Source organism: Caloenas nicobarica, chromosome 11 (genome assembly GCF_036013445.1).
Source record: "Caloenas nicobarica isolate bCalNic1 chromosome 11, bCalNic1.hap1, whole genome shotgun sequence".
NCBI lineage: Eukaryota > Metazoa > Chordata > Aves > Columbiformes > Columbidae > Caloenas > Caloenas nicobarica.
Genome location: NC_088255.1, coordinates 6,711,106 through 6,723,676, shown reverse-complemented (window position 1 = coordinate 6,723,676; position 12,571 = coordinate 6,711,106). Strand labels below are relative to the sequence as shown.

The 12,571-nt window shown below is 45.2% G+C and overlaps 1 protein-coding gene across 1 annotated transcript in view; it reads left to right on the top strand.

Moving 5' to 3' along the window:
* The first annotated feature begins 865 nt into the window (after positions 1-865).
* Positions 866-12,571, top strand: part of LOC135992900 (6-phosphofructo-2-kinase/fructose-2,6-bisphosphatase 4) — a 47,805-nt gene continuing 36,099 nt past the window's right edge. Inside the window, exon 1 of the mRNA XM_065642323.1 lies at positions 866-1,036. Within this exon, the coding sequence (XP_065498395.1) occupies positions 985-1,036 (52 nt within the window). The 5' untranslated portion in view covers positions 866-984. The remainder of the gene's footprint in view (positions 1,037-12,571) is intronic.

Genomic DNA, 12,571 nt, shown 5'->3' with positions numbered 1-12,571 from the left:
TAAAATTACAAAGCAGTTTATGAAGCCAAGCCATAAAAATAATCAGCCCCGTCTTGAACAAGGTAACATACACACTTAAATATCAACATGAAGACAGTACAAAGACCTAGAGGATTGCTGTCACCAATCTTGAGCTGCCAAATTGTTTTCAGGACTTCTGTATGCATGGTGAGAGCAGACAAAAGCTCTGGCACAAAGCAGGTGGGTGGCTGCACCCTGAGCGCACTTGCAGGCTGTAACGGCCCTGAGTTGCTTCTCCTGGGACCCCCTCGGCTCACCGAGAGGGGGATCCCAGCCCTGACTCGATGTCCCTGGGGACATCAGCGGGGTGTGCTGCTGCTGGGGCCACCTGTGGCTCCTGCTTGTCCACTCCCTGGAGCAGCCGCACAGCTGCTCCTGAGCTTGGCTCAGTGCTTGTTGCTGATAAAACACCCTTTTCTCGGGAGATTGTTGATCCCTGTCTTCTAGCAGGTTGGTTGCGTTGATGCTTGGGTCTGCAAAATGGCTACAGTTGCTCCATTTCCCTGTTAAATTATTTGAGTTGGTTTTTCTGGCTTATTTAAAAAACATTAAACTCCCAAGTAGGAAGGGAACGAACAGCTGAAGCGCCAGGAGCGAGCCGGCAGCGGCGGCGCCGAGGGCAGGGCCCGCGCCGACAGCCGCTGCCCTGCGGCGGTGCCGAGCCCGGGGGCGGCGGTGCCGAGCCCGGGGGCGCCCGTTCCGCACGGACCCCGCCCGCAGCCGGGGCCGGGCGGGAGCGGCGCTGCCCGGCGGGGCGGGGGCTGCCCGGCGGGGCGGGGGCTGCCCGGCGCCGGTCTCCGCCGCTCCGCCCCGCGCGGGGCGCGCACGCCCGCGGGCAGCTCCGCGGGGCTCCGCGGCCAGGACCCGCCGCCTCCGCCGCGCCGAGCGGCTGCCGGCGGGCTCCCCGCGGCCGCGCACCGCCGGGCCGGGCCGTCCTCCGCCGGAGCCGAGGGGCCGCCGCAGATGTGGGGCGGCCGCCGCCGCCGCGGCTGCCGGCAGGGCCGGCACTGCCGAGGTAGGAGCCCCGGCCGCCGGGGCCTCCCGCGGCCTCCCCGCCCGGAGCGGGGCTGCTGGGTTGGGGCTGCGCGCCCGCAGGGGCGGTTCTTCCCTTCCCACCCCCGGCTGCCAAGCGGGGGTACCCACGGGGCAGCCCCCAGCCCCAGAGTCCTCACGCGTGCCGGTTGCGTCGGGGCAAGGCTGGAGGGGAGATGTCGTGGGTTTGGGGACACCCCGCTCTGCGTTTTCCCTCCTGGCGCTACCGAGGAGTGGGGCTGACCGGCGTCCCAAAGCCGGGGAGGTGGGAACAGCCTCATGCAGAGGATGGTTTGGGAGATGTGGTGTGGAAAGAGGGAATCGGAGTGTACCAGCGGCTGTTTGCCTTCTGAGTTATTTTTGGAAATTGCTGCGAGGGACTTCTTTGGTTTTTTAACTGTCTGTGGGAAGGTGTATTTACGTTGTGCTCCTCTGAGCATTGATGCTTTCCTTTGGCCAAGGAAGGCTGTAAAAACAGTGTTCTGGCAAACTGATCCAACCAGTTAGTTGTTTTTTTTTTCGTATTTCTAGTGGCAACACCATAAAAAACCACGTAATCTGTGTCTTTATCTTGCCTCGTGAGATTTGGCTGCTGGCTGGTTGGAGCCGTTCCTCCGAAAGGGCTGGCTCTCCCTGAGGACTGAGGGGCCTGGCGTGTTCCTTGGGCGCTTTGTGTAATGCAGGATGACAGCTCTGACATAAGGGCAGCAAAACTTTTAAAGATAGACTCAGTCTTGGTTACGTTCGAGGTTTGTTTTTTTTTTTTTCTCCTTTCAAGGAAAATTGCATTACACAGGCTGGAAGATAAACCCGGTGCCTTCCAGGGCTGTCGCGCAGCGGGATGAAGCAGAGATGGAGGCAGAAGCAGAGTGGTGCTGTACACGGGTCTGTTAACGGGACCGGGGAGCCTTGGCCTGGCACCCGGGGCTGCCTGGTGCTGTAGAAAATAGGGTGTCACCGGGTGCAAAGTGGCCGTGGCTCCAGCCTGGTGACTCAGAGGATCGCTCTTGTTTACAGTTATTGCTTTGCTTCTGCTGGCATTACAGTAGGGGCAGCTGCCTACTTCGTCTGTGTCCAACTCCGGCCCAGGGCTTGGAAATAGATTTCAGTAAGTTTGGCGGTTTACAAACCAGACTAAGGGGGGACCTTGATTCAGCTGTTGAAATGCAGCAATGTGCCACCGCTTGCCCGTGGCTGAGCTGAAAACCCTTCGTTGTTCTAAGGGTCGCTCGTGTGATGCTTGCGCCGGCGCCTTCGATCAGCAGCGGTTTGCTGGCGGTGCCAGGGACACTGCTCGCCCTCCGCCTTCCCAACACCTCGTAGCCTGGCTTGGTGTTGACTCGGTAGCAGGTCCTGTTGTGCTTGTGTGGCTCTTCAGAGTGTGGAGAGGGGAAAAAAAACCCCAAACGTTGAAGAGACTTGAAGACTCCTGAAGATTTTTAAGTCTTTAAAAACATTAATTCTGAATTAAACATCTTGCTGAATGTCGAAGAGAGGCTAGGTAACATGAGTACACTTCAGAGCGATCCCTATAGGGTCGATTGATTTTTGTAGTGCTCTGCGCAGACCTGTAGATGGGACTGAATAAAAAAACAGTTGTGGGATTCCTGGTGCTTGTCCAATATGTTGTGGAGCAGTTTGCGAAGTTTCCAGTAAGTTTGCCTAATATGCGGCCTTACTCAGTTGCAAGGCACTCCCATAATTATGGCTGCAATTAAAAGCAATAACATCCATTTACATAAGGTGCCAGTTCTTTTAAACTGGCGCATCATCTAATGAGAGCATTCGTGTAGGGATAGTTATGCAGGACGAGGGCCCAAAGCTGAGAACTTGTTTCAGAACTTTTTTGAGGTCATCTCAAGGAAGGATCTGCTTTGAAATAGGACATTTTGTTAGCAGAAAGTACTAAGTTATAAATACAACTTTTAGTAGGATGTTGTTGAATTAAGGGCTTTTAGCACACTCTTTTTTTTAATGTATCATCCATCTAATTTAAAAAAAATCAGTTTTGTTGCACCAGTATTTTTCTCCATTTGATTGCATCAATGTTCCTTCTGCTTTTATGAGTAAGAGATTTGGTAAATCCAATTTGTGGATGATATTTAATTGCTGATGAAACACTACAGATGTGTACTAAATTGCTCACTGAAGTTGCATGTTGTCCTCAGGGCTTAACCTCTGTGTGTGATGTCCACAGATTTTTCTTTTAGATAAACATTAGACTTTAAATGCTAGAAAGCATTGTGCATTTGGAGAATGTTTCAGCTTTCTTCTGAAGGAACTGACTTGGTGGAGTACTCTCAGCTTCTCACTCTGAGTTTTTATTTGTTTTAATTTACTAAATACAGTGCAAGCTTGTGTCCCCTCACCCTGGGTGGGGCAGGTCCTTGGGAAGATTCACAAGGTGAATGTAGTAGAAAGGGTAAAAATTCTCAAAATAGAACCGAGGAAGCACCAGCCATGGGGCTGAGAAGCGCTGGGCTCCTTAGATCTGCTCTGGTTTTCTCCAGAAGCCTTTTTTTTCCTATTTTAAGTCAAATAATTAGTCCGTTAGCCTTTAGTCACAGATGTAGCACTTGAGTGGTCCCCGAGAGCCTAAGAGGTTAAGTAATGGAATTGTATAAGGGAGTAAAAAAGAATAATGAACTCCAAACTGACTAGTCTCTCTAGCGGGGCTCTCCCAACAGCTACAATTAAGCAATTTAAGTTGATTCCTGGTTTTACTCAATTTTTACCAGGCATTCAAAGTGAGGATATGGGAAAGAGTCCCACGCTGCTTCACACCATTGGCTGTTTTCAGAGTGGTGGGTCTATTTTGGGTGCTGTTTGGTTGTGCAGAGGGGTGGGCTTGGGGGGAGCGCTGGCCTGGCTGACTCCAACAAGATACCATACGGGGCCAGGCTGGCTAATAACCAGGCTTGTTCTTGGGTGCCTGCCAAAACCTGGCCCTAAATATTGTAATCACATGCTAATTGTGAATGCTAATCTCCAGATGTACTTAACATGTTACCAGGTGAAGTACTGACCTTGTAGCAGCGGGGAGGTGCTGTGTGCAATGTGGCTGTTTTAAATAAAATCACTGTAACGTGGTGGGCCTGGGGATTTGTGTCCATGCAAAGAGAAGAAATACTTGTGTTTTCACATAAAATGTGTAAGTGCCTTTATGGTTGTGTTTTGATTATGTCAAACAAACTCATCTCTCATTTGAGGAGCTGGTGAATGGGTGTCTGTTGTCATCTGCAACGTTTAAGGATCCGAAGCGATGCGCCGGAATTAATCCTGCAGTCTTTAAGCGTGTAGCTGCCATGGTAGGTCCTGAATGCAGATGATGAGTCTCCTAATTGCAACTGACTTTTATCCATGTGATGGATAAAAGAGATGTTTTGTAATGTTTTTATCAATAAATGGGACGGGTTTGTCATGAGTGCCCTTGTGGAGATAATGTGCCTGTTACAGCTTTAAACTTGTATGTGTTGGTATAATGTGAGCACAACTTAGATATCTGAAATGACTGTGTGGCATTAGTTTTCAGATGATTCAGTACATTACTATCTTGTTTACAGGCCATGCACAAATAGGAAGAGATAGGAAAGGGTAAATCAGGATGCGTTTTAAGTTGTTACTCTTTTTCACTCTGAAGTTGACCACTTGACTTGTTCCTCCATAATTATTTTTCTGAATGTGAATTTTATTTTCTTTCTGCATAGTGTCAAGCCTGTGCCATGGTGTAGGGGCTGGCTTCATGTGTGGTGTGCCTTGGCACTGGGGACGGCAGAGCTGTGTGCTCCAGGCTCCCTGGCAACTGATCTCTTCTCAGCTGGAGTTAAACCAGCCACAGATGAGCTGTGGGGTTGGTCTGTAGCTGTTTAGCAATACCTAAAAGTGACTTAGATTAGCTGTTTCTGCCTTGCTTGGAAGAGCCACTTGCGGTGTTGCATCTTTTGAAATGGATTCAGATGTGAATGGTTTCTCCATCTGCAGACAGCAGTGGATTTTGTTGGGTTACTCTGTGCTGAAGCTGCAGAGGCTTGACTTGATCCTGCCTATGTTTTAGGTGCATAGACAGGAAGGTTGCCTTAAGCAGTAAGAAATCCTCATGGCTGGATTATATACAGTGTGCCAGTGGGTAGTTTAAATCAAAGGATGCAAAGGACAGTATATTTGTGGTGATTTATTTATAGTTAAAAGCTTCCATGTGATTGCACACACCCCTTTTGACATAAACTCATCAAGGAGCACAACAAACATGAGTTGTCTTAATGCATCTGAAACTGCTTCTGACAACTATTGCTGCCACAACAATATTTGGATTTAAAGCTAGCTTTTACTTCCTTTAGAGTTGTTGGTTTTTTTTTTTAATGATCATACATCCCTGGAAATCTAATTGATGTTGTCAGTTAATAATAAGAAACATTTATTGTTTGTGGGAACCCTATGGATATTCTTAAGCATGGAGCTCTGCAACATTTACTTTCTGCATTAAGGAGGGGGAAAAAAATAGGAAGAGCTTTGTAGTTTTTCTACTATCAATGTGAAACTGGTTTCCCCAAAACAATGGGGAGATTTCCGGGGTTCGTGACCTCTTGCAATTAAAATTTCAGCTGGTTTGTGAGAGGCAGGCTGGTGGGGCGAAGGAGGAGGGGAAGAAAGCAGCAAGGCAGCCCTTGCCATGGAGAACACAAGCGTTCCTGTGCAGCTGAACTCATTACTTGTTTGCAGGAGCCTGATCTAGCTGTTTTCTTTCTTATTCTCAGAAATGCTTCGTTTGGGGATTAGAATACAGGAACTTATATTTCAAGCAGTTGTGGAAGAGATGTCTCCCATGGATTTAGGCCTTGGGGTTGCGATTGCTTTTTCTTCCCCAGGTTGGGTCAGTTCAAGGACTGGGGCTCACCTGGTGTCCACCTTGTGTCTGATGGGACACGTCAAAGCCCTTTGTGTAGTGGGAGTGCTGGCAAGGCAGCTCTTCTCTCTTGGTAGCTATTTTTCAATAAAATGTAAGAGGCTGCTGTTTTTGAGACTCTGTCCTGTGTCAAACAGGGTTCAAATCGGTCAGTGACTTCAGATGTCCTTGGTGGTGGGCAAGACCCGAGGAGGACACAGACCGACCCACCCTGCGGTGGCTGGAGCCACCAAGCCTGGACAACTGGTGTTTCACTGGCGCTGGTCAGTGTAAGAGGGCTGGTGTGCTTATTTGCTTCTGATTATTTGTGGTTTTCCATCTTTATATCCCATATATATTTTTCTTTCAATTTACATTTAAATGTTTGAATGTGTATTTACACATTCTGGGGCCAAAGGCTCTCACGTGCTGTATGTGATGGAGTATGGCCTTCTGTACATCTGAATTGATTTTTGTAATTTATTTTCTCTAGGAAACTTGTGCTGAAACAAAATTATTTTAAGGAATATAAATAGAATTCAGCAGTGTTTTGTGTTTTGTTTTTTTAATACAGAAGGTTTCCTTGCTAATATTATGCTGGCGACTCTCACTTGGTAAATGCTCCCCCTTGCAAGAGTTTTTATTTGTAGCATTTGTGTTGTTTAGCCTGTCTGCACTCCATAAATTAGATTATTTTGGCTGTTGTAATTTTATTATCCTTATTAAGCGTCCTCATCTACACATTGATCCTGTTAGGAAGCTGATAAGCCATCTACCTCTACTTGTAAAATATGCAGAAAATGAGAAATCTGCCCTGGGGACTATGAAGCCTGAGATTCACCAGTGATTTGGATCTCTGTGTGTCGGGCTTCCCCCCCACCTCTTTCACTGCTGGGTTTTAGACTACATGACAGCATTGCAGTTTGCCAAATTAGGATTAATTTTGCTGTTATTATAAATTCTGTAATCAATAGCTTCTGAGAAGCTTAGCTCTAGTTTGCTTGCATTTTTATTTGGATGAATATGCTGCTTTTTCATAAAGCTTAAGAGTATTTGCAGAGGCAGCTGGTGTCACATATATTGCGAGGTTTTTTTCTTCCTTGTGTCAGTTTTCCATGCTGGTTTTCCAGAGGGATTTATTCTTTACTTTCAAAAACCTGCTTTCTTGCCTTCATTTCCTATGGGACATGCATGAAACCAATGCAACTGTAGGTGTGGACAGGGGGCTGTGGGGCCAGTCACTGCCCCATTAACTCGTTTGCTCTTGCTTGTGTTGCTGTGGGCTTTTTACTTGGTGACCTACTTATCCTATATAGTAGTATATGCTGCAGTACTATACTCTGCCGTACCTTTAACTTCTGTACTCAATTTTGTTTGTTCCAGCTCTCAGCCAAGTGTAGTCTCTCTTACATGAGGTTGTACAACCTCAGCCTCTCCTGTACTTAGTTTGTTTTGGGTGCTTCTGTCTATTCACTTGTTATTTATGTCACTGAAATGTTTGAAGACGCCTGTTTTGTTCTCGTTCTCCGTGACCTCTCTGCGTGTAACATCTTGCTGTTCTTTCTTTCATGATAATCTTCCCCCCATCCCCATCTGGTGTTTCCTACTCCTCCCACAATTTGACCTTGTCTTGCTTTTGTCTCCCCATGCCCTATTTCAGGCGTTCACATGGCTTCAACTTCTATTATGTGCCGATGACTCAGAGATGCACTCTGCACCCCTGACGGTTTGTCACTGGCTCAGCAGCCGTCTTCCTCCTCGCCTTTTTCTCTTCAGTTTCTCCATCGGGAGTCATTCAAGCCCCAAGCCCTGGATGGTGCTTCCTAAGTTCTCTTTATCTCTTTGTCTTTTAAAATGCTGCCTGCCCGATAGGTAGCTTCATCCCAAAGCCTTAATGATTGTTTTTTAATTAATTTGGTTTACTTCATGCATTTGGATCACATGCAAATTCTGCATGCTCTTTATTGTTAGTATATTTCTCCTTTTCTAGTTCATCAGACGACTTTTCAAATGAGTGTAACAAGGTTATAGAGATGTTTTTCTTTAAAGTGTCTGTCCTGAAAAACTCTACTTCTGAAGTCAGTTGACAGCACTTGGTTTTAAAGATAGCATTAAGTGTTTTAGTTCCACTCCGAGAAGGAATCTGCCCTTGTTTTGCTTTTTTTTTTTTTTTTTTTACATTTAGCAACCCAGATCTAGCTGTTATAAACAAGTGGGACTTGTGGCATCCTAGCTGAATGAAAGGATAAAGGATACATATGCATCGTAAATGTCAAAATATCTGATATAAAAATGGCTGCAAGTGAGCATAATTCAAAAGCCTTTCAGCCTGGAGAAGACTTTTCTGTTTTATTTAAAATTGCTTGTGCTCCCTTTAACTCTGCTCTTACTCATAACAGTAAACTTGAACTCGGAATTGGGAAGGTTTTCCTAATACGTTGGTGTGACCGGAAAGGAAGAGAGTTTTCAGGTGATAGAAACGCTTTCAGACTGCTTAGCAGAGATCGCTCTTTTGCAGATTCAAAAGGCACAAACATCCTGCTGGATGCAAGTATGTTTTTGCTTTTCCTCCTCTTTCAAATTTATCATGCCTTGGTTTTCCTGGGTATCGCTGCTGTATCACCCTTCCAAGGAGGAGGAGAGCGTGTGGGGTGCGCCCACCACCCGTCCGGAGGGTGTGCAGGGCTGTACGTGCTGTCGCTGTAGTAACAACATCAGGTACAACCACAACAGCGTGTAGGAGCGACCGTCCTAGGCGGACTCACCATCTCAGAAACGCAGCAGGTTCAGTTGCCCTCTAGACCTGTGAATGTAAATAGGCAATTTGTGCAAACGCGGTGTATTTTAATGGCCTCTTTCTGCACTTCTTGGAAGCACGTACCCTCTCACCTAAGGAGTTTGAAGTCCCTGGTATACAGTGAGTTACAAAGGGTTTTTTAACACTGAGTTATGCTCGGGAAACATGAATAATGGATGCTATGTTTCCTTTATGTTTCATCATAACAGGAAGATTTAAAATGTTGCTTAATGTTATGACTATGGCAATAGTTTTAAGCAATACCTGAAAGCACCACTTGAGAATCTGGCCTATTTTTCAAGGAAATAATTTCAGTGTTTTCTTAGAGGTGGTGGGAGGTGGCTGCTTGGACCAGAGGTATAATGGATTAATGATTTATCTGTCAGATTTAAAGAATACAGTTAATGCAGACCAGCCTTAAATCTGTGCCTCATGTTAGATTTAACATAGGAAACTTCCTTGCGTGACAATGGCATCTTATTGATAGGGTTTGTCTCCAGACATTAGTTTCTCTCATGTTTAAAATAAAGCAATTATTTCTTCTGAAATGCAATAAACACCTAAACTAACATGTTTATATATTTAGAAATAATAAAAGCACTCTGGCCACACTTTCAAGAATGTTTCACATAATGAAAGAACAGTGACAGTGTAGCAAGGTGTATTTTTTTATGTAGTTGATAATACTGTGGATGTGAATCTCGGTGTGTTCTCTGGGATTCTCATGCAATCCACATGTTGTTGAGAGGACGTTCTGCTGATAACCTGTGTCTCCCCAGGTATTCTGAGATTGTCCGATAGGTTTTATATGCATACAATACAATGTGTGGGTTCTGTAGAAAGTGATCCAAGATTTTATTGGTACAATTCTTACAATAAAACCCCTTGTATAGCCAGTGTTTGCTTCCTGATTGTTAGGTCGTCATGGTTTTGATAACATATTACTGTGCTGGAATCAAGCTGCACGTAAACACTAGCTGTAAGGGACACATCAGTATTTTGCATGCACAATGAATAATAACTATTAAAATGTTTCAGTGGATGATGAAGAAAATACAATGAATGCTAATTAGTGTGAGAATTAGCCTTCTCTCCAGCCAAAGAAGCGTGGTACGACGCTCCTGAGTGTGTGAACGCTGTCAGATCTTCCCTTGTATCAGCAGTGTTGGTGATTGTTAGAAGAGATGGGAGCATGTTTTCTCACTGATTTACTTTATACCAACATCTTCTGTTTGGATGAGTTATTTTCCTTATCTATGCTAAGGAATATGATTTTGTTTCAGCTTAAGGAATCTCTCTAGTATCTGTATTTATACATCTTTGTGGAATCTTGAATGTTATTTAAATCTATTCCTCAAATAGCACTGAAGAGATTTCTTGTTCTTAGTAGCAGCTTATTGTTGTATAAAGCATGATTATGTATGTGGGGTTTTTTTAAATCTAAGAAATCTAATAGTAAAATGAACTCTTACAAAATAACTTCTAAAAGTGTGTATTGCTGAGGGGAGATTCTTTTTTAGTTTTGAGTCCTTAATGGCTTTGCTTGTCTTTGAGGTAGCAGTCTACTTGAAGACAACTGGAATTTTTTCCCCTTAGGTGGTGATAGGAGAGAGATTAGAGTGGATGGTGCCAGTAATAAACTTATTCGTTGCTCAGAAGACATAGAGTAAATGCTAGGGCCATGTAACACAAGTGCTGGTCCTTGTGACTTCAGTTGATTTGGAATCAGGTCCTAAATGGAAGGACCTGTGGAGATGGTATGGGGAACCTGCTGAACTTGTCATGTGGGATGCTTGAAATCTTTGGGGACTTAGTGGGCTATTTGTCACTTTTGGTGGGTTGACTCCTGGGATATTGGACTGTGGGAAAACAAAAAGGATGGTACTTTGGGTTGAGGAGAAGACCATAGGCAATCCTGAGGAGATGGGAAGTCTTCATTTAAGAAGCTGACGTAACAAAAATTCCTGAGAAACTGAACTGAGAAGGTATGAATCAATATATGTCATTTTGCTGATACAGTATTACGTCTCTCTTCCCTGATTGCTCATTGTGCTTGCTAAGCTCTTCGTGAGAAGGAGCTCATTCTATTATCTGTGGGAAGCTGTGTGGGAAATTTTTAAATCCATGAAACATCTCTTCTGCAGGATGACTGTTCCCAAGGCATTGTCTTTGTCATTGTCCAGGAGCCGAGGAACAGCCTGGGAGGAAGAGCCACCTTTTTGGTTGCTAGTGCAGCTTCCTTTACCTCTAGGTTTCCTTGGCAATTGAAGAGCAAAGTTGAGTTAGGACTTGCCTTACAAAGGTGACAGCATACCTGGCAGACAGGCATTGTGTTTCAGGTAGCTTGCTGAAGATTCTTCTTCCACAGTGAGGAAAAACCTGCCAGGCTTGATCTGTACTTCAGGAATATGGGAATTACCTGGGGGAGGGAGCAGCCTGTCCCCTGCTGAGGTGCTGATGTAAGAGATGTGATTGAACAGGCCAAGTGTTCCATCTGCTCTGCTGTAGTTTTGGTCACTGTGGTGGAAACTCAGTGCAGTTACAAGTTTGGATGCTGTCATTACCCATAAGCATCAGCTTTTCACTGTGTAAGAGCACCGCACCAAATGCTTGGTCAAAACAAAAAAATCACTACAGCCAAAATCCAGTTTTGAGATGTTGAAGTGTTGTGAGGGTGAAGCATAGTTGTGTGTTTGGTCACCTACTCTTCTCATTGGCTCGCAGTGTTTTAATTGCTGTGTATATTAGATAGCTGTCGCTGGCTGTCCTCGGGTGATGCTCCCAGCTGCACCGGTTTGGGCCAATGAAGGACTGCCATGAGCCTGCCAAAGGTATATTTGATATTGCTTTTTTCATTAGAAGAGAAAATCAGTTATAAGTTAGATAGGAATTATCCCGTATGCTTTATGCAGATATGATGACACAGTGTAGCACGCTGCTGTAATAGCTGGTCAGAGCCATGTGGAAATGGGTAATGTTGGTTGGATGTTGAAGCTGGATACATAAGATGTGTGTGGATGAAGAGTGTGCTGGTGCATCTGTATTTCTCAAATAGTGTTCATACGTAATGATCTTTTCAAATTCTGCATTCCTCTGTGCCTCCTTAAACCCTATGGAAACTAAGCTGGTGATGTGCTGTGTAGCTCAAGTCTTGGAGTTGTCGTAAGCTGTGGGGCATGCAGCTGTCTCTAGGTACCTTCTTAAAGGGGGATGAGGACTCCGATGTTTCCTCTCACCTTGTAGAAAATGTAGATACCTATTTTAGGATGGGATCATTAAAACTAATTTCTGCTTGTTATTTCAGAGCAGTAATCTGCCAGTCGCAATACAGAACACCTGGATTGAGGTTTTTGCCAGTTGTGTGTAGAGATCGGGTGCTATTGTTTTTTTCAAAGTGATAAATAACTGATACTGCAGTGCTGTGGAAAGAGAGTTGCTTTAGAGAAATTGAAGTATTAGGTCAATGATGAAATATAACTTCGTGTGTAATATCTAGAAAGAAATAGAGGTATTTAGTTTTGAGTGTGGACTTCCCCCCCCAACTTTTTTTTTTTTTCCCATTTCATTGAGAAAATAGTTCGGGATTAGTAGACAGGCTTTCCTTCCTTGTAGCGTTCTGTAACCTCTGAGACTACCTTGGGTGCTTAGAAGCCGCGAGTTGGTGTATTTTAGCGCTAGCATTCTGCGAAGCCGTGTGCCTCCTGGCACGGTGTGTACAGCGCAACCCAGCCGCGCGTTTCTGCACTACAGCAGTCAGTTAATTACTTCATTCTTCCAGCGGCACGGTCTGGGTACAGCCCATCTGCTGCTGCAGCTCCGCCTGCGCCAGCGCGCTTCCA